The 22,709-nt window shown below is 27.2% G+C and overlaps 1 protein-coding gene and 1 long non-coding RNA gene across 6 annotated transcripts; both read left to right on the top strand.

Annotated features, from left to right (window-relative positions):
- Nucleotides 1–484: 484 nt before the first annotated feature.
- LOC142227014 (uncharacterized) lies at nucleotides 485–2,598 on the top strand. Of its 2 annotated transcripts, XR_012719782.1 has the most exons (6): nucleotides 485–546; nucleotides 666–831; nucleotides 896–1,001; nucleotides 1,067–1,596; nucleotides 1,662–2,025; nucleotides 2,088–2,598. It is a non-coding gene; the product is annotated as an uncharacterized LOC142227014 (long non-coding RNA). The 2 variants fall into 2 exon arrangements; XR_012719781.1 differs by having other exon boundaries at nucleotides 508–831.
- A 2,080-nt stretch (nucleotides 2,599–4,678) lies between these two features.
- LOC142227015 (putative phosphorylase b kinase regulatory subunit beta) lies at nucleotides 4,679–22,312 on the top strand. Of its 4 annotated transcripts, none has more exons than XM_075297320.1 (17): nucleotides 4,679–4,832; nucleotides 4,890–5,024; nucleotides 5,095–5,123; nucleotides 6,473–6,891; nucleotides 7,022–7,151; nucleotides 7,500–7,651; nucleotides 7,720–7,892; nucleotides 7,948–8,323; nucleotides 8,640–8,666; nucleotides 12,912–13,016; nucleotides 15,273–15,702; nucleotides 15,773–15,915; nucleotides 15,991–16,458; nucleotides 20,843–20,991; nucleotides 21,193–21,465; nucleotides 21,550–21,625; nucleotides 21,703–22,312. In XM_075297320.1, exons 1-17 carry the CDS (start codon nucleotides 4,813–4,815, stop codon nucleotides 21,883–21,885), a joined length of 3,288 nt encoding a protein of 1,095 aa, XP_075153435.1. In that variant the 5' UTR covers nucleotides 4,679–4,812; the 3' UTR covers nucleotides 21,886–22,312. The 4 variants fall into 4 exon arrangements, with proteins under 4 accessions (XP_075153435.1, XP_075153436.1, XP_075153437.1 ...); XM_075297321.1 differs by lacking the exon at nucleotides 8,640–8,666 and adding an exon at nucleotides 11,429–11,443; XM_075297322.1 differs by lacking the exon at nucleotides 8,640–8,666.
- The last annotated feature ends 397 nt before the right edge of the window (nucleotides 22,313–22,709 follow it).

Genomic DNA, 22,709 nt, shown 5'->3' on the forward strand with positions numbered 1-22,709 from the left:
CGTGTTGAAAAACTGACGTTTATAGCACGCCGCCATTTGCAATGTGAATTAAGAAATAATTTATTTATTAAAAACTATTTGTGCGGGTTTATAAATCAAACACGGGCCATATTTTTGTTCCGAAACTATACAAAGGATCAAAGGAATAGCAGATCAATTGCCCAAGGAAAAATAAAATGCTATTTTGTAAAAACAAGCAACAACCACCAACTTAATCCAATATCGCTCCCTGTAAAATAGCGCTCCAAGCTACCTAAAAAAACGCCGCTTTCTATGTGCGAAATAATGGTTTCCATAAAAATTTTTCGCAAGAATGAACATAGTACCGGCCTTTTGCCAAAAAAAAATTCTTCCAGTAAATTTTCTTATCCATAAAACAGCGTGCAAAAAGTTCGTGTTAAGGCCGGTACTCTGTTCGGTTCTCGCGTTGAAACTCCATACAAAACCAAAAAATACGAAAAATTTGCGAAATTTTTTCCATTTGTGATACTTCCCAATAAACACAGAATGAGCGTTTTTCAAATGGAACAACTTTTCAGTTTGAGGGTAAATATAATTTTCAACATAAATTCAACTTGACTTGAAATAGCTCATCTGCAATACATCTTCAAATTGTTTGCGAATTACTTCCAATTTGCCAAAATGTTGACGAAATCTTTGAAAAGGTGTTGAAGATGATATGAGAAAACGTTGACAAAACACTACCCTAAAATGCAACGAAAAAACCATGTGGTTTTCAATACTTATTTGTGCAACGAAGTTCGTGGTCAATTGCAAGAAATAAAAAAATGGAAAATTTTAGACAAATAACCAAATAGTATATAAAAATAGGTAAGTGAAAATAAAAAATGAAATAAAACTTTAAGGAAGTCACTAAATGTATATCTCTTTGCAGAAAACTAAAATTATGGATTCTACGTTCTTGAAAACATTAAAAAGCTGAACAATGAAAAAAAGGTGGACAATTAACTGGAACTGCTTCAAATAGTTTATAATAATTGGTACGTCAATACGAAAAATTAAATCAACACTTTAAAGAAGTCACTAAATTTAAATCTCTTTGCAGAAAACTAAAATCTTTGGATGCTACATTCTTGCAAACAATAAGAAGCTGACCAATGAAAATTGAGTGGCTTATCGACAAGAAAAAGTTTCCAGAAACATTACAAGTGCAACCAATTAAAATTGTTAAAAACAACAAATTGTTGAAATCAACAACTTCTGGATGAAAATGTGCATCACATCGTCAGTTTAATTCATATGCTATTATCAGTTTAAAATGGATAGTTTGTGAATTCCTTCTGCTGAAAATCAATTCTCACACGCGGTCCAGTACGTTCCTAATTTCAAATTGCTCGCATGTTAATAAAAGGAAGGAACCAAAAGGAAGGAAATCGAATTATCAATGCAAAAGTGTTTACTAATAATGTTTAAGATATTTAAAGTTTTGTTGTTTGTTTTTTTTTTTTTTTGTTCTTATTTGTTGACGAAAAAACCACATGGTTTTCAATACTACTTTGGACAACAAAGTTCGTGGAAGAAATAAAAAAATGTGGAAATTTTTTAATAATCAATTGAAATTGCTTATAATAATTGGTAAGTAAAATTAAAACACGAAATGAAAACTTTAAGGAAGTCACTAAAATCAAGTCTCTTTGCAGACAACTAAAATATTTGGATGCTGATTCTTGGACACATTAAGAGACTGGCCGATGAAAAATGATAGTGGCTTATCGAGAAGAGAAAGTTTCCATAAATCAAAGTGCAACCAAAAAAACTTGGTATTTATTCTTTTCCATATCAACAACTACTGGATGATAATTCGCATCACATCGATAGTTTAATTTACATCGCATCATCGGTTTAATTTGTTATTTTGTGAATTGAAATTGCTGGAAATTTATTCCAATTATCTAGTCATCAAGTTCCTGAAAATTGCCAGTATTTTAATAACAACAATTTTGTAAAACCAACGTTCTTGAGGAAAACACGAAGTACGTGGTCAGTTGGAAGAAATACAAATTGGTAAGTCAAAATAAAAAGTGAAATGAAAACAATGGAAATTACAAAACTCGATTGTTTTGCAGAAAACTAAAATCATTGGATGGTATATTCTTGGAAGATGTTGGCCGATGAAAAACCGATGAAGGGAACAACAAAGAAAAGTTTTCAGAAAACTTACAAGGTGCAACCAATTAAAACAAAGTGCAACAATTCCTATATCAAGAACTTCTGGATGAAAATGTGCATTACATCAATTTACATCCCGTCATCAGTTTGATATTTTGTGATTTCCTCTTGCTGGAATCTATTCTAACACACAAGCCAGCAAGTTCCTCGATAGTAATTATTTCAAATTGCCAGGATATTAATTAATAGTTATTTGACACCAACATTATGGAGGAAATGGAATTATACATGTAAAAATGTTTAAGATATTTAAAGTTGTATTCATAGTTTTATTTATTAATACGTTTAATAAGATAATTACATTTTGATTGGTATTATATTATTATTTTTATATATTATTAATGTTATTTTTAAGATTATTATATTTGTTAACGAAAAAAATAATAAAATTTACAAAATCTCTAGAAATTTAGTATTGACTTTCAGTTAGAACTAGGATTGACTTTCATACAAATTGTGGTTTGAAAGTATTCGCAACAATGCTAATTTTTTATTTTTATCACATTGAAAACTGTTTGAGAAATTATTGAGTAGCGATGCATTTCAATTTGAGGATTACAATTGAGAAATTATTGCTATTGTGTTGAATTTTACTGTTGAGGGTAATGTCTGTTTTTTGTTGAGAACGCGATTTTCTCAACAATTTCTCAACTTGAATATTACCCTAATCCTTTGAAAAAATGTTTGAAAAATTATTGAATTTTAGTATTTTTCAAACGTTTGTGTTTATTGGGTTTGTTTTTTCGTGTTGAAAAACTGACGTTTATAGCACGGCGCCATTTGCAATGTGAATTAAGAAATAATTTATTTATTAAAAACTATTTGTGCGGGTTTATAAATCAAACACGGACCATATTTTTGTTCCGAAACTATACAAAGGATCAAAGGAATAGCAGATCAATTGCCCAAGGAAAAATAAAATGTTATTTTGTAAAAACAAGCAACAACCACCAATTTAATCCAATATCGCTCCCTGTAAAATAGCGCTCCAAGCTACCTAAAAAAAATGCCGCTTTCTATGTGCGAAATAATGGTTTCCATAAAAATTTTTCGCAAGAATGAACATAGTACCGGCCTTTATATATCCTTTTAGTTCGGCAAATTGAGGTTAAGCAAAATTTTGCGTTTTGCGAAATCGTAAACCAGAACATATGGGAATGTTTTACATTAATAAAGTAATAATGTTCAATTATAAGTTTCAATTCTGATGAAACTTAATGAATAAAATAAACTGAAGAAACTTAATAAAACAAAAAAAAAAAAACAAACAAAAATAATAATAATAATTAAAAAAAAATGTATATATAACATTATTGATTATTGATTATATAAGATTGTTGTTTATTTTAATTAATTTATATTTAATATTTTTATATAATATTGTAATGTCCGTTGGAGTAGTACATTGTAAAGGCCGGTACTCTGTTCGGTTTTCGCGTTGAAACTCCATACAAAACCAAAAAATGCGAAAAATTTGCGAAGTTTTTTCCATTTGTGATACTTTGTTTTTTCGTGTTGAAAAACTGACGTTTATAGCACGGCGCCATTTGCAATGTTAATTAAGAAATAATTTATTTATTAAAAACTATTTGTGCGGGTTTATAAAAAAACACGGACCATATTTTTGTTCCGAAACTATACAAAGGATCAAAGAAATAGCAGATCAATTGCCCAAGGAAAAATAAAATGTTATTTTATAAAAACAAGCAACGACCACCAACTTAATCCAATATCGCTCCCTGTCAAATAACGCTCCAAGCTACCTAAAAAAACGCCGCTTTCTATGTGCGAAATAATGGTTTCCATAAAAATTTTTCGCAAGAATGAACATAGTACCGGCCTTAATTCGTTAAATTGGCCCTGCAAAGGCTTTGAATTGCTTAAATAAATGGAAATAAAAAATAAAATAAATGTTTTCAATATTTATAACCTGTTTATCTATGTCCAACAAGCTCTATCGGACGACCGAAACGCATAAAAACAGCTGATTTTCTTTTATAAATTCAGCTGTTTGTTTCCATTGCAGTCGATCGACATACAGAAACAGGCTGTTAATTTTTTTATTCAAATAATGTATAAGCGGCTATTTGCGCTTGGTGTTTCACAAAATATCAATATGACGTCCATTTACATTTCGTACCTTTTGGTACATTTCCCCATCACAGTTGGCGGAATGAAATCGATCTTTGAAATGCAGCCAGGGTTGAATTTTTTTCATCCATAATTTGACAAGACTTGATAAAAATATAATCGTCTTCATATATATTGTTGTGCATTTAATTTAGTCGTTTGGTGAAAACCCCGAACATAGTACTTACCTATAATGACAAATTAAAAGGGCCTTGAAAAAATTATCTCGAATGTCAAGTTTGCGGAATAATTTTTGGGTGTAAAAAGAATTACATTGTTTGAAGCACCCTGTGAAATAAATAACTCATCCAGAAAAAAATATGCCAATTTTATCAGCTGTTTAAATATCAATGTCAAATTTGACTTTTACAACAACTTGAAGGGTATTTTGTATATTCTTCAGGTGCAAAAAATAAATATACTCAACAATTTGGAATCTTGGAAGAAAAAATATATATCGCTGGTATTCTAAAGCCGTAGCGAGATAACAAAATGAGAGATCCACCCAAAAAGTAAGTAATAATAATTGAATATAATTGGGACTGTAATAATAAACCAATTTCTTCTAGTTTGGGGATAACTATCACCACAACACCCGTTAGTGGAGCAACTTCTGGCACTCCCTCAACATCGGGAAGGCATAATAGCTTGGAAGACATTAATATGGATTCATTTCTTAAAACCTCAAATTATGAAGACACAGTGTAAGTATGACGATACTTTGTAATTTCTTATGACTTGTTAATTTGATTTTTTTTTTATTAATTTTAATAGAAAACAATTAGATATTTATTATGGAATTGGTAAGTAAAGTTTCCAACTATTAATTGATTAATTAATAGCACGTGTGTTATATAACAATTGTTGTCAACAAACTATATGCTATATGTCCCTATGGTACTGTTGACCACAAGATCGACCATTTGTATATGTATTTGCAATAAACACAAATATGTATATCTACATCTGGGATGAATATTATAGCAGTGCACAGTTTTGATTATTCGGAATGTGCCTTATCATTGGCTTATTATTAGTCTAACTGCTGGTTTGTAGCACTGGTTAAAAGTACGGTTTATTGCTTATCGTGTCGACAAACGATGGTGAATTTTGTAAAGATTACATTCCCCCATGTTCCAAAATTCGGAATCGCAAATCGCAAGAATTTATTTTTCTTGTACCGCAAAAATAGAGATACTCTCGGACTCAAATACAATTTTTATTTGAACTTCTCATTAAAGAGAAATATATTGCCAAGATTTAAGTATAAAAGATTCAGGGTTAAGAAATTATTTCCAAATGTGATTTGTACGAAATTGAGTACGAAAACAAACGGTTCCAGAATTTGATTTTGTATAATATTTTCCAAAGATCCTGTAGATTTCGACAAGATCCCGAGCACTTTTACTTTTTTAGACATAATTTTTAAAGTTTTTACAAATCTAATTATCCCTAATATATACATGAAGACTGCTATTATTATGACCACAGCTGTATGTATTCTACTTACTTCACTTTCTTGTATTCAACTTACTTCTTTATTTATTTTTAATGCGAAATGTGGGGAAATTCATTCGGCTATTTTAATAAACTGCAACGAAAACACATCCAAATTGGTGCAACGTATATATACTATAAAAATAATATATCCATCTTTTAATGAATAATCGGATTATTTTTTCGTTGCATTTTTATGACAATAAAATTAGACTTTCCTTTCAAAATTACGAATTTTTACGAAACACAATTGTGCTCGTAATTTGTTTCAAATAGCACCTACCAACCATTTTGGCAAATAGTTCTGTTTTAAAAACCAAGAAAGGCACAGGTTTTTTTTTATCACTCTAGCTCTCCTTCAAACTAAAACAAATGTACCAATAATAACAAACATTGAGGCGTTTACCGTTTGTGAATAAAACGCTTTCTTCATGTCAATTCTATATCCAAAACATATTTGTAGTTGTTTTTCTTTTTTCTTTCTTTAATTTATCTTTACACAATAATATAGTCTCGCGAAACCATTGCGGGTTTCCTGCAGGAGCCAACGGCGGTGTAGGGCTTAATATTCACGGCTTCATTCCACATTTGCGTTTCCTTACTGTTTTTGAAAAACATTTTACACTCATCTAATCCTATTATTTTTTACTTTCAGTCAAACGTCAATTACTGCATTATCAAAGTCCTATTACTGGACTTTTTCCGGTTATGAGTATTGATCAAGAAGTAGGAAGTGTTCGTGATAGTGTATATTGTGCATCAGCTGTTTGGAGTCTTTATCAGGCTTATCGTCGTATTGATGATGATCGTGGCAAATCCTATGAACTTGGTCAATCAACAGTTAAATGTATGCGTGGCATATTGGAATGTTGGATTAAGCAAGCCTCTCGAGTTGAACTTTTCAAACAGAGACAATCAAATCAACATGCCTTACATAGTAAATTTCATTTGCACACTGGAGAAATAATATATTCGGATGATTTTTACAATCATTTGCAAATTGATGTTGTATCGCTGTATATAATATTTTTGGTACAAATGATAACATCTGGTTTACAGATAATATATACTCAGGTAGTTAGCAAAAAAAACTACATTTACACTGAATTCGATATAGCAAATAAGGAGATATCGAATGTAGTGTGAATGAATTCAATAGGATATTGAAGAAAAATTAATTTTTATATGACTCCTTTTATTACAGGATGAAGTTGCTTTTGTCCAGAATTTAGTTTATTATGTGGAACGTGCCTATCGTACACCCGATTTTGGAATGTGGGAACGTGGCTCAAAATACAATAATGGAACTCCTGAAATTCATGCATCTTCCATTGGTACACAGAAAAAAATTTCACGCAAATGTTTCCAATTAAAATTTTAATTGAGTTTTAAAAAATATTCAATTAAAAATTTAATTAATTCAAATTTTTTTTAATTGAAACAAAAATCAATCACAAAAATTAATAGTATCAATTAATTTTTTAATTGGATCAATTAATTTTTAATTGGCCGTCAATTAATTTATTATCACTATCATTTCTATGATTGTAGATATTTCAATTAAAAAATTAATTGGATCAATTAATTTCGTGATTGAATCAGAAAATTTTTTTGTGTGTATTTTCTAAAATTATGTGTGTGGTGATAGGAGAAATTTTTGATTTTTTGAAATTATTCTATAGGTATGGCTAAATCTGCTTTGGAAGCCATTAATGGTTGTAATTTGTTTGGAGAAAAAGGTGCTTCATGGAGTGTAGTATATGTGGATATTGATGCTCACAATAGAAATCGCAGTATATTTGAAACAATGTTGCCAAGAGAATCCAGTAGTAAAGTAAATATTTTCATTTTAAATTTAATTTTAAATAACAACAAATACCAATCTTGTTTCTTTTCATTTAGGGTGTAGATGCTTCCCTTTTACTTACTTTGTCCTTCCCAGCTTTTGCTTCACACGAAGAGTCTTTAGTGGAACAAACTAAACAAAATGTCATCAGTCGTTTACGTGGAAAGAAGGGTTTTAAACGTTTTAGCCGTGATGGTTATTTGAGTAAAATTGAAGATAAAACCAGAAGGTCTGATCATTTTACTTGTCATGTAATCAATTCTCTAACTATTGCTGTTTTCCAGATATTATCACACTGGTGAAATCAAAGAATTCGAAGGCTATGAATGCGAGTGGCCTTTATTTTTTATAACCATGATAATTGATGGTGTTTTCAAAAACAATCATGAACAAATAGAAGAATATCAAAATGAATTGAGACGTTGCCTATATACTGATTGCAATGGCGATCCTGTGGTTACAATGTACTATGCTCCTGATGGTGAAGGATCCTATTTGAAAGCGCCATCACAATCACTGTTTTTATGGGGTCAATCAATGTTTATCATAGCCCAGCTGTTGACCGGTGGCCTTTTACACATAAATGAGTTGGATCCCATACGTCGTTATTTGCCAAGTTACAATAGGCCAAGACGTGCTGGCCGATACTCGGCTTTTCAGGTAAACTCGTAACAAATCTAAAATATATTAATTGGGATAAAGACAAAGTAGACCTGTAGTATAAATTAAAAATGATTATAATTATATATAATTGGCTGTGAACTCTGGATGATCCCAGTATAATTGATATATGTTTTGTCCAATTTTTTTCTTTGTTTATAAATTATCCCCTCTACCCCCCAATACCGTGTTTATCTCCTATATGTTTTACTCCAATGTTATCGTATAATTAACAACAATTTTGAATACAAAAATCAAAACGACATAATTGGCTATCACCATCTAAATTAAAATCGAAACAACTAACATAATCCAGGGAAAAGCCTTCGATGAAAAACACACCGTAAGTGTTATCTTTTGATTTGAGTACAAAACAGTATTGCAAGTAATCCATAAAAACCACTCACACTTGTATTTAATTGCACAAAATCGTCTAAAATATTCCACAAAATGTCCATTGACAATTTAATATGAAGTAGTTAGTAGTAGCATGGCTTGTCAAGAGAATGCAGTAGATTTTTTTGTTGTTTATTTTTCAAAGGGATAACTTGATGTTTGGGATACCTGTTTGCACTGAGTCTGATAAGATACACCAAGCTTAATATATTATTGGCAAAATTTTCTTTGCATCAAATAGAAATGGAACAAAAATAGCTATAGAATAGAATTATTTGCCTCTCAGAAATATTGATCTCTCCGTCCTATCATTGTAAAATATATTTTTATATCCTATATATAAAGAAAAGGTATCACCAAAATATTTTCAATGTAAATGGTAATTGAAGCTGATAACTATTTCAATTAAAAATCAAACTAGACATATTAACGACCATTTTCATGTAGCTTCGTTAGGCTTTAACTACCAGTTAAGAGAAAGTAAATTACAATTATCTTTTCTCCGGTTAACTTTAACTGAAAAATATTCAGCAGTTAAGTTCCTAATTGCTATATGGAATATATAGGCAAGATGACAGATATGTATATAGAACGGTTTAAAATTTCGTTAACTAATGTTGCTCTTGTGGAGCTTCACATTTAAGTCAATAATTGAAAATTCTTAAATTTGTAATTACAAAATTGACACAACTAATGCGTCTTACAGACTATAAGTTTTTCCGGACGGAATGTCTGTGTTTGTAAAGAATCTTACAGTGTGTCCAATCGATACGACAATTCGTTCATGACTAAATAATCGGTAAATGTGTTATCGATCCCATAAAAATGCAGCAGTATCGATAATGCCTTCGGATTTAACTTATAATGTGGCCAATATATGGGATATGTTCGACACGACCACTGTCGTCCGGATAAATTTATGGTCTGCAAGGAGAATAAGCCAGTTAAAAAATTATTATTTTTTTATTTTTAATTAAATAATTCAGTGACACAATTAATTTTTATTCAAAATGCAATCGACATCAATAAAATTTTTAATTAAATCAATTAAAAAGTTAAATTAAATTTTCTAATGAAATCAATTAATTTTTTAATCAATCAATTATTTTTTATTTCCAAATAAAACTGTGATTGATATTATCATTTTCGTAATTGAAGACATTCAAATCAAAAAATTAATCCGATCAATTAATTTTTTGATTGAATCAATTTTTTTTGTGTGTAATATTTTTTTTCTATTTATAGTAGTGCCTAATTTTTTTAGTTTATTTAAGGAATTGGAAGCATTTTCGATAACATTTTTGTAGTAAGATTTTTCATTAGTTCAAAATAGGCTTAAGGATGATATACATTTTTGTTGTAGCCCTTTGGAGTTGGTATTTTCGAGTTTTCCGGGAAATAAGCATACTTCAAATGTGGGTTTGCAGTCCTTGGACAGGGTTGAAAACCCTGTGTCCGCCCCGGGCCGTAGACCCGACTGCAATGATATACATTTGTAGTTATTGTTACCAATGTCGAATTAGTTTACCAAAAATAATTAAGATACCTTGGTGGGATTTTGTGTTGTTTAGTGTAATCTAGGCTTCTCTTGCATCTCTGTAACAATTGTTTGGGAATATTTTTGTATAAATACGTGGGATATATGCAAATATATAGCAATTTCTCTTTAAAGGTGTGTATTAAGTTCGAGTTTAGCCGCTAAAATCGTTATATTTATTTATTTATTTATTCATTCAGAGCATGTAATTCTGAGCCTATTTGGCCAAAATAATTACAATGGACTACTGTCTAGAGTTTCATACAATATTCATACATAATAATACATTTTCATTTCATTCATTTCACTAAAGTGAAAACTAAATCAGTAAAAAAAAGACATAAAATTATACATATTTGTTGCAGCTTTCATTATAACTTGATGGGGAATAGCCCAAAGCAAATTTTCACAAAGTTTTTTATTCCTTAAAATGGATTATTAAAGAAAAGTAATCGTGAAAAAATTACGATTATAGCGGCTAAACTCGAACTTAATACCCGCCTTAAATGAATACAATCAAATGAAATCTTTTACAATTCAAATAAAACTGTTTCAAATAAAATGAATCCTCTTTTAAAGTTAAATGAATACTTTTGCAAATTAAATGAAAATTTTATTACAATTCAAATGAAACCTTTTATTTAGAAATTTTGATTTTATTGGATCTTTCTCTTATCCAATTTTTCAATATTTCGCAATTACATTGAATTGCTTCATCAGGAGTCGATCTACAATAAAAGTGGTTTGATAATTTTTAATCATGACATTTCTATTGAAACCTTTTATTTAAAGTGAAACCGTGTAAAATATATTCACATTTTAGTCCGAATTTTATTATTATTTTTTTTTTTTTCAATTTTTCTTTCTGAAAAAGGTTTTAAATTTGATTTGAAAAAATATTCACTTGATTTGAAAAATTTTTCATTTGGCTTGCAAATAGGTTTCATTTGTCTTTAAAAATGTTTCATTTGAAGTGAAAATGTTATATAACATACTTATGTCAATTAATATGCTTGGATGTTTTTCCTTACCAAAAAAAGTATTTATAAATGGTTACTAAACTTCTTTAAAATTTTGCCAAAAATGGCTTGTATATGTATACTATGTATTATTATTTTATATTCTAAAATATGTATATCTTTATTTTTTACATATCTCTCTTAAAAATATAGGCTAAACCTGGCACTGTAAGTAGTATTACCTTTTGGTTTTTTTAGTGAAATGAGTTGTGTTTTTTTCTAAATGTTTTTGTTCAATGTTTTTGCTAGATATTGAGCCCTAATCTTAATAAAATTAAATTGGTAAAAAAAAACTGATATTAAAATCGATCGGGTTAAAAATCTATCTTTTTAGTATCCAATAATTTTTATCACTATTAAGTTATAAATAAAATGAAGGATGTGTATTAAATACAATTTGTTTTGAATAGGGCTCAACATTTATTTTGTGCTTTTTTTGCCATAATTAACCGTGAAGAAGTTGTAGTTTTATGTTTGTTTTAGCTCATTGGAATAGCTAATGTTTTACAATTAATTAATAAGGAAGATCTTCACATCTGCTTAAAACTCAATACAACTGAATATAGTGGCCGTTTTATAAGTACAACAAACTTATATCGAATCCAAATCATAAAATTGCCCTTTAACGATAAACATAAAAGTATTAAATATTATAATTTCTTCTAACAATTATAGTAATTTAAATTTGTAATTAAGTTTTATTATGTAAATATGTATAGCTATATTGGAAGTAAAATAGCATTTATTCACCACACTCCATGCCAAAATTTACTTTTAAATCTGTTATTAAACAATTTCACACTTTCCTAAAAAAGCGAAAAATCTGTTATATAAATTAACATCAGCTAATATTATGCAAGTGAGTTTAAAAATTACGTTTGGGTTAAAAGGCCAGCCACTTTTCTTTTATTTGAAAGATACTCTTTGTAATTGGAAACTTAAAAAATATATATTAGCATACTTTCAGGCGGTCCATATAATTCTTAATTAGAAATTGGCGTAAATGGACCAAATTTGCCGTGTTAAAAATTATGCGAAATGTTGAGTAAAAATAACAACGTTAACCAGTTTCTTATACATATAAAAAAATATATAATACATAAATATAATATATTAAAAAATATTTTTATTTATATTATTTGCTATTACAATCTAAAGATTGAAAAAAAGAAAATACCATGCACAATTGCTTTTGCAACCGATGTTTATTTTTTTTATTTGTAATCACAAATTATACTACAGTTTGTGTGTGTTTTCTCCATCTATTTATAACAAAAATGATATGGCTACACTTAGAATTGTAGAGTTGCATTGATACAGGATAAGGATAAGGAAGAGGTAAAATTTTAAATATGAACATAATGGAAATCTATTTTAATACAGAGAATTTCCTTGTTCAAATAACAAATAACTTTTAACTTTTAAGTTTTATATATTTCTAGTTTTCTTATAGACAAAAGTGAATGCGTTTAATATTTTCCAAAAATTGCATGTACCGTTTTAATAACTCTACTACTAAAACATATAATTTTTTTTGTTTTTATTTTGATTGGTTTTAAATACACTTTGTTTTATGTTAAAAATAAACATTGTTTCTTACTATTAACTAAATAAAAATATACTTAAAACTATTTAGGGTACAGCCACCGATTTAGTCGTACAAATTGTACTGATTGCAGAATCTATGCGTCTTCAAGCAATGATGGCTACATATGGTATTCAAACTCAAACGCCACATGAGGTAAGAACATATTTCTATTTTTATTCTACAATATTTAAAACATAAATCCTTGGTATCCATACTTTGGAACGATTTTATATTAGCAAGTAAAGTTCATTATGTTATTTTATGATAGGAATGGTTAGGAATTTTAATTAAAAATCTGAAAAAATTGACTTTTCGACCTTTTGACTTTTTTCAAAAATGTAAATATCGCCTTTTCTGCTTTTGGAAAAGTCGACTTCTCGGCATTTCTTTCTTGAAAAAGCCTACTTTTCAGGGATTCGACTTTTTGAAAAATTTTAAAAGTCGACTTTTTTAAAATTTTAAAAAGTCAATATTGCGACCTTTCGATTTAAAAAACAAAATTAAATTCGGCAATTTTTAAAAAATACTCTAAGAGTTAACATAGAAATATTTGTATCATATACCCCTTTTCAGTCAATGTTGATTTTTCGATGTTTACGTCGATTAGTTGATTTTGATAAATTTCTAAGACAATCGATTTAAATTGATTTTCAAAGATATAAAAAATCGATTAGTCGAATTTGAAGATTATAAAAAGTCGATTTCGATTTTTTTTCCAAAATCCAATTTTCGCTTTTTTTATCCTTATAACGTATAGCTCTTATAAACCTCAAGTGAAGGTTAAGCTAGACTATAGCGGCAGCTCGTTTCTATTAGCAAGAAGTGGTATCACAAGGACTTGTTAGCACGATTGCCACATTTGGTATAATTCTACCAAAAATGACAGATTTTTTGCTGTTTGGTAGATTAGTAGAATTTTGGATGTTTTGGTAGATTTTTCAAAATATTCCTCTAAGAGGTACTTCATAAATTTTTTATAGAAATAAAATTTTGAGAAAATTTTCTAAAGAAATAAAATTTTGACAAAATTTTCTATAGAAATAAAATGTTGACAACTTTTTCTATAGAAATAAAATTTTGACAAAATTTTCATTAGAAATAAAATTTTGAAAAAATTTTCTATAGAAATAAAATATTGACAAAATTTTCTATAGAAATAAAATTTTGACGAAATTTTCTATAGAAATAAAATTTTGAAAAAATTTTCTATAGAAATAAAATTTTGTCAAATCTTTTTTTTCTATAGAAAATATATAGAATAAAATTTTGAGAAAATTTTCTAAAGAAATAAAATTTTGACAAAATTTTCTATAGAAATAAAATTTTGATAAAATTTTCTATAGAAATAAAATTTTAACAAAATTTTTTATAGAAATAAAATCTTGACAAAATGTTCTATGGAAATGAAATTTTCTATATAAATATAAATATATATATATATATATATATATATATATATATATATATATATATATATATATATATATATATATATATATATATATATATATATATATATATATATATATATATATATATATATATATATATATATATATATATATATATATATATATATATATATATATATATATATATATATATATATATATATATATATATATATATATATATATATATATATATATATATATATATATATATATATATATATATATATATATATAAATCTAAATATAAATATAAATATAAATATAAATATAAGTATAAATATAAATATAAATATAAATATAAATATAAATATAAATATAAATATAAATATAAATATAAATATAAATATAAATATAAATATAAATATAAATATAAATATAAATATAAATATAAATATAAATATAAATATAAGTATAGATATAAATATAAATATAAATATAAATATAAATAAAATTTTGACAAAATGTTCTATGGAAATAAAATTTTGACAAAATTTTCTATAGAAATAAAATTTTGACAAAATGTTCTATGGAAATGAAATTTTCTATATAAATATAAATAAAATTTAATTTTTTTTATATAAATAAAATTTTTACAAAATTTTCTATAGAATTAATAAAAAAATTAATAACATTTTTATACAATTTTCTACAGAAATAAAATTTTACAAGTTAACATTTATTTGTTTGGTACTTTTTTGGTAAAATGTGCTCAAATTTTGGATAAATTATTTTTAGCACTAGTGGCCACCGTGCTTGTTAGTCTATATTCAGCTAGTCACCACTACCACATGAATTGGTCTGAACCTACACCATGTTTCCCAATTTCAGCTTAGTTTATATGTGCATAAAAAATACAAAATATTCAAAAAATTTAATTGGATGGATACACAAGGATATATGATTTTTTATTACATAATTTTCTTCAATAACAAAACTTTTCTGTATCTATCTATAGGTTGAGCCTGTGCAAATTTGGTCATCAACCGAATTGATTAAAGTGTACCAGCATTTAGGTGTCAATAATAAAGTTGGTTTATCCGGTCGTCCACCACGTCCTATTGGCTCTTTGGGTACCAGCAAGGTTTACCGCATTTGTGGCATGACCGTTCTTTGTTACCCCTTAATTTTTGAAGTATCCGATTTCTATTTATATCGTGATATGGCTTTGCTCATAGATGACATTAAAACTGAACTTCAATTTGTGGGAAAATATTGGCGATTATCTGGCAGACCTACTGTGTGTTTGTTAATACGTGAGGAGCATATGAGAGATCCTCAATTTAAGGAAATGTTGGATTTATTGGCTATGCTTAAGAAGGGATATTGTGATGGAATGAAAGTTCGTATTGGTCGATTACAAAATCTAATAAGCAGTTCTTGTATGGGTATGTAATGCAAGAAATTAAGGGCCATTGTGTTTTAAAACCTAATTTAACATTTTTCTCGTTCTTTCAGAACATTTGGATTTCATGAATCAAAGTGACTTATCGGATAAGGAAAATGCTTTTGCTCAAATCAATCATGAATATATAGGTTACCAATCATTAACAGATGTCCCCAAAGCTTTGACATATGTGGAAGAAAAAATCTCAGTAGATGTATGTACATCAATATGTACATTGTTTATATGTCTATCGTTATAATAATATTTTATATTGTTTTCAATTTTTTAGTTTTATCAACATAAACCTACTCACGAAATCATCGATGCTTTACGTAGTACTGAATCTGTTTATTGCCTTTGCCAATTATGGGGTATTATACTTAATCGTGAAGGTGCTGGTTTCGAAGTAAATGGTTTATCCGTTAGCCAGGCTTTACAGCAACTTTACCATCGAGCTGGTTCATTACGCTATTGGCGGGCAGTTCGTTATTGTTCCTCATTGTTAAATCATATTGTTGATTCTATAAGTCCTTTCATTACTACAGTCTTGGTAAATGGTAAAGAAGTGACTGTAGGTGTTATTGGACAAAAGGAAACCGTTTTTGATAAACCCATGACTCCGGCCGAAATTAAAGATGTTATGTATAAAACAGTTCAACCATATAATGTTGTACAGGCTGTGTTACAACAGGAGGTGGTGTTATATTGTGGGCGTTTGATAGCAACAAATCCCTCAATGTTTCGTGGTATTTTGAAGGTAAGTTTAGTTTTCTTTAAAGATACATAATTATTTTGCTACATATTAGTATTATACCACTTAGAATAGAGTATAAAAAATAAGTCATTTGTATGCAAGACGGAATAAGACCATGGTGGTACTCCCTTTCGATTGCATAAAATCATATATATTAAGTTTATAATAAGCTCACTCAAAAACTTGAATTTTCGACATTGTAAATCTTCATTTTCATACTTAAGCATGTGTGAACTTATTATTTAATTATTTATTTTTAATTTATTATAAAATAATCAATTAAGTATTACTGGGTTACATATTTTTTAGAAAAGGTTACGTATGACTATTTCTTTTCTACAAATTCATGAATCATTACAATCGCTACCTACAAATTTTCCTTTGTGTCGTATGATGAACAAAAAATTATGTAAATCATAGGCTACATTCGTTATATTCAAGAAAAGTAAAATTGTAATAACAAGAATTCTTCAATATTATCGAAATTATTTCTAAATGCCCGATACAATGCTAAAATTATCAAAAATAGGAAACTTGTGCGTGATATGACAAAAATAGAATCTATTCCAATTCCTTGGCGGTCAAGCAAAAGTGTTGCAATTCTATCCTGTTTTCAAACTCACCACAATAAAATATTGTAGCCTGTTAATATTTTGTTTTCTAATAAATGGACCTTGACTTCAAAACACAGAAACTCAATTGGCTGATAAGGTGAATTGTCTCGGATATATCGGAAATCCAAAGACTCGAATTTTCCACATTTTCTATATTCATTTCCATACTCAATGTGGCGTGCATTTAATTCTTAACTTGAACATAAAGTTAAAAAATATTTACCAATAGCAAACATGCACGTTTGCCGTGTATCACTAATATAAAGTCTAATCTAATTCCTTGAGAATCAAAGCAATATCATTGTCATTGTATACTATTTTGTTTTTTGAACATGCAAGTGCAAGTATTTTTCTGGTTCTTCTCCCCAAATTATGACGTTTTCGTCCCCAATAATCCCCAATTTAAATTAAAATTCCTCACAAAAATTCCCCAATATATTTTTGACAAGTTTTTTACGAAAAAAATAATAATAAATAAAGTGGATACTGGTAATGATTTAAAAATTGAAAAAAAAAATATATATATAAAATTTATTATCAGCTGCAATAAGATCAAGATTTCGAAACATAGCACCAGGAGACCGGCTACTGTCTTCCAAAAGGGAAAAAAGAAAGTTCGAGGCCATGTATTTATGTATGTATTAGATATATATGATGGTGAACCATCTTCATCATTTCTCTATTTATGGAATATATTGTCCAAATCAGTGATTATCGGTGTTCATCAGGGCAACATTTAAGCTTGATACTCACGAAGTGATTTCACAATTGTAGAAAAATGTCTGAAACTAGCTGATTAAAATTATAAATTAGCTCTTGGTCCTCCAAAATAAATAATTGATAACCTGATTTATTATACTGAACGGATTTCGAAAAGATCCCCACAAAAATTTCCGAATTTATGGAAATTCCCTACCAAATTCCCAAGTCCCCAACTCAAAAATGTCGTCCCAAATCCCCCATTTGCGGAAAAATCCCCAATACTGGCAACACTGCTTGCCACAATAAATTATTGTAACTTTATCGTGTGTGAATATTTTATCTTCAAAATAAAATAAAGAAATTTACTTAAAGACACAATAAGGCATGCAAAAGCTCAATTGTACTCAAGCTTCTTGGATATATCGGAAATCCAAAACCTCGCATTTTGCAAATTTTAGTCTTATTTTTTATTTATTTAGTTTATTGTGGAATAATCAATTTAGTTTTACTATATCACGTATTTTTTTAGAACAGGGCTATTTCTTTTTGGCCAATTTATAAAGCATACGCCGCATAGTACACTCGATGCCTATGTATCACGGTTGCCACAGTTGGTAGAATTCTACAAAAATTGGTAAATTTTTTACTGTGTTGGTAGATTGGTAGAATTTTTAATGTTCCGTTAGAATTTACAAAAAAATTACTTTCCAAATAAGAGGTAATTTATAAATAGAAATATAATTTTGACGAAATATTCTATAGAAATAAAATTTTGACAAAATTTTCTATAGGAATAAAATTTTGGCAAAATTTTCTATAGAAATAAAATTGTGACAAAATTTTCTATAGAAATAAAATTTTAACAAAATTTTCTATAGAAATAAAACTTTGACAAAATTTTCTATAGAAATAAAACTTTGACAAAATTTTCTATAGAAATAAAATTTTGACAAAATTTTCTATAGAAATAAAATTTTGACAAAATTTTCTATAGAATAAAATTTTGACAAAATTTTCAATAGAAATAAAAATTTGACAAAATTTTCTATAGAAATAAAATTTTGAAAAAATTTTGTATAGAAAATTTTCTATGGAAATAAAATTTTGTTGTTGTTTTTTATTGCAGCTTAAAACCATACATTGACTAAACTACAAGTGTAGCTTTACCCACAGAGGAAAATAATGTTTGTCAAATTTATTTGGGCAAAGCCCTATAGACTGCAAGATGGTTGGATGGACGCACGTTTCGGAATTACCACATTCCTCATCAGCATCCTCTACTTGCAGCAAAACTATCAACCAATTATCAGAATAAATTCAGGCAGTTTATTAAACACAACAAAAACCACACTTGAACCCTCCGAAAAAAGGTTTTACCCAATAAATTTGACAAACATTCTTTTCCTCTGTTGGTTAAGCTACACTTGTAGTTTAGTCAATGTATGGTTTTAAGCTGCAATAAAAAACAACAACAAAGCTTAAAGAACAAAACCAACAATAACAAAACAAAACAAATGAAATAAATTTTTGAAAAAATTTTGTATAGAAAAATTTTTATAGAAATAACATTTTACCAAAATTTTTTATAGAAATAAAGTTTTGATAAAATTTTCTATAGAAATAAAATTTTGACAAAATTTTCTATAGAAATAAAATTTTGACAAAATTTTCTATAGAAATAAAATTTTGACAAAATTTTCTATAGAAATAAAATTTTGACAAAATTTTCTATAGAATAAAATTTTGACAAAATTTTCAATAAAAATAAAAATTTGACAAAATTTTCTATAGAAATAAAATTTTGAAAAAATTTTGTATAGAAATAAAGTCTTCTAAAGAAATAAAATTCTGACAAAATATTTTATAGAAATAAAATTTGGACAAAATATTCTATAGAAATAAAATTTTGACAAAATTTTCAATAGACATTTTCTATAGAAATAAAATTTTGACAAAATTTTCTATAGAAATAAAATTTTCTAAAGAAATAAAATGTTGACAAAATATTTTATAGAAATAAAATTTGGACAATATATTCTATAGAAATAAAATTTTGACAAAATAAAAAGAAAAAAGAAATTAAATTTTGACAAAATTTTCTATAGAAATAAAATTTTGACAAAATTTTCTATAGAAATAAAATTTTCTAAAGAAATAAAATGTTGACAAAATATTTTATAGAAATAAAATTTGGACAATATATTCTATAGAAATAAAATTTTGACAAAATTTTCTATAGAAATAAAATTTTGACAAAATTTTCTATAGAAATAAAATTTTGACAAAATTTTCTATAGAAATAAAACTTTGACAAAATTTTCTATAGAAATAAAACTTTGACAAAATTTCGTATAGAAATAACATTTTCTAAAGAAATAAAATTTTGACAAAATTTTCTATAGAAATACAATTTTGACAAAATTTTCTATAGAAATACAATTTTGAGAAAATTTTCTATAGAAATAAAATTTTGACAAAATTTTCTATAGAAATAAAATTTTGACAACATTTTCTATAGAAATAAAATTTTGACAACATTTTCTATAGAAATAACATTTTGACAAAAAAATTGTTTTTTTCTATACAAATAAAATTTTGACACAATTTTCTATAGAAATAGAATTTTGACAAAATTTTCTATAGAAATAAAACTTTGACAACATTTTCTATAGAAATAAAATTTTGACAAAATTTTCTATAGAAATAAAATTTTAACAAAATTTTCTATAGAAATAAAATTTTAACAAAATTTTCTATAGAAATAAAATTTTGACAAAATGTTCTATAGAAATAAATATTCGACAAAATTTTCTATAGAAATAAAATTTTGACAAAATTTTCCATAGAAATAAAATTTCGACAAATTTTTTTTTTTTTGACAAAAATTTTCTCTAGAAATAAAATTTTGACAAAATTTTCTATAGAAATAAAAAGTTTACAAAATGTTGACCGGCTTAAGCTGTTATGTATAACATTTTATTTTTCTATATCGCTTACTTGCTAACATATATTGAATTTTGAATAATTCTTCTAGTAATCAATTATATGTTAAACTTCGTGAACTTTTTCAGATTCGCATTGGTTGGGTTTTGGAAGCTATGCGTATTTATTTACAAATGTCCGGTCAAGAATCTATAGATTTGGAAAATTTGTCTCCATACCAAGTACGAATACTACTCCAAAAAGTGTTGACCGTTAGCGAATGGGCAGCAGAAGAACGGTAAGCTAGTAATATATTAATCATTCTCAAATTAAAAAAAAAAAGTATTTTAAATTAAAAAAAATATATTTTTATTTAAATTAACATAAAAATATTCTTCACTATTAAAATTCTGAATTATTATCCATTAAATTTGGTTTTTTAGCATTCGACATCACCTATCTAATTCTACCTTTAATATATATATTTTTTTACTCCTAGCCTAACCACATTGCAACGAAGACAACTGGAAGGGTGTCTATGTCGTGTTCCCAAACATTTCTATAATATGATATGGGAAATTCTAATGCGTACCCCTTTGGGTATATCAACACAAGGTCACTTGTTGCCAGCCACACCAACCCTTATTAATATGAGTCGTGGGGAATTAAATTTTTCTCTGTTGGTCGAAGAGACTTTGATATGTATTGAAAAGCCAGAGAGAAGGCAAATAACAGTGGAATTATTATGTATTATTGCCACCATATTAAATAGGTAAATGACTTTGGTTAAAAAACAAAAAAATAAAATTACCAGAGGTATTAAATTTTATAATTTTTGTCATTTCTTTCTTTTTAGAAATCCGGAATTACATTTTAAACAATCATTAAATTTGGATGAAATTATTATGGAAGCTTTTCTAATGTATTGCAAAGTTAGTATTAAAAAAATATAAAAAACACTGATTATAGAAATTGTTTATTTATTAAAACTATTTTTATTTTCTTATAGGATAACAACATACAGGATCATAAAAATGATATGACACCCTTCTATTCATTGGTTTACAATGTTACCACCGGTTATTTGGCAAGAGCTGCTGTAAATAAGGTCTTACAAGGTGGTGCCTTTTCAACACAGGATGATGATTTGAATGGTGATAACTTACATGACGAAACTTGTAAAGTTTCATAGATATGTGTTGGTTGGTAGTATTAAGGAAAAACTAAACGACAACAAAGAAATCTCTTTTCTTCTTCGAATTATTTGTCAAATGCTTTCAAAACTTTCATAAACGGCATTTTGTTTCCTCACATTGTGTCATCATATTTTGATTTGAACTTTGAACTCTAAATGACAATTTTAACTCTCTACTTCTTGTTTTGTATTATTTTATGTTTTCTAAATTATATTTACAAAACTTGTTTTTTTATAGTTCCTCTAGGCTAGTGTTTTGTCCATATTTTCAAAAAATGCACTTTACTAGAACCAATTTACACACACAACGCACAAAAAAGAAAACCATTCATTTAAATGTTAGTATTTAGATAAAAAAGTTGAGACAACTTGCACATTTTAAATTAGAAACAAATAAAGATTTATCTACTATTTTGAAAATAAATGTTAATTTTTCTTCTAAAATTAAAAAAAAAAATTATCGAATAAATCAATCGGGTTTCTTCGAGAATAATTGAGTAGGGATACTTAATGTTCTTTATATTTAATATTTGGTACTAAATTAAGTAAACTACTATTCGTTACAGCATTTAAAATGGATTATAGCCACCTTTAATTTGACGAATTTAAGGTTCTATGATAAAAGTACCCACAAAAAAAAAGAAAATCCACAAAAATAAAAATTAAATATGTCCCCAATTTGGTCAACAGAAGTTCGCCACCTGTTGTATCACAATGAACTGAATTGTCTAAGTGAGCCACTATACACAACACCCCTAAAGCATTGAAAGCGAGTATGGCGAACGTCCCAATTTTTTATTAAGTTTTAAAATGTGTGACTA

Source organism: Haematobia irritans, chromosome 2 (assembly GCF_050003625.1).
Source record: "Haematobia irritans isolate KBUSLIRL chromosome 2, ASM5000362v1, whole genome shotgun sequence".
NCBI classification, from domain to species: Eukaryota; Metazoa; Arthropoda; class Insecta; order Diptera; family Muscidae; genus Haematobia; species Haematobia irritans.

Coding starts and splice junctions, on each gene's coding strand:
- LOC142227015 (XM_075297320.1), top strand. CDS start 4,813: ATGAGAGATCCACCCAAAAA. Junction 5,025..5,094: donor TCAAATTATGAAGACACAGT/GTAAGTATGACG, acceptor TAATTTTAATAG/AAAACAATTAGATATTTATT. Junction 6,892..7,021: donor TACAGATAATATATACTCAG/GTAGTTAGCAAA, acceptor CTTTTATTACAG/GATGAAGTTGCTTTTGTCCA.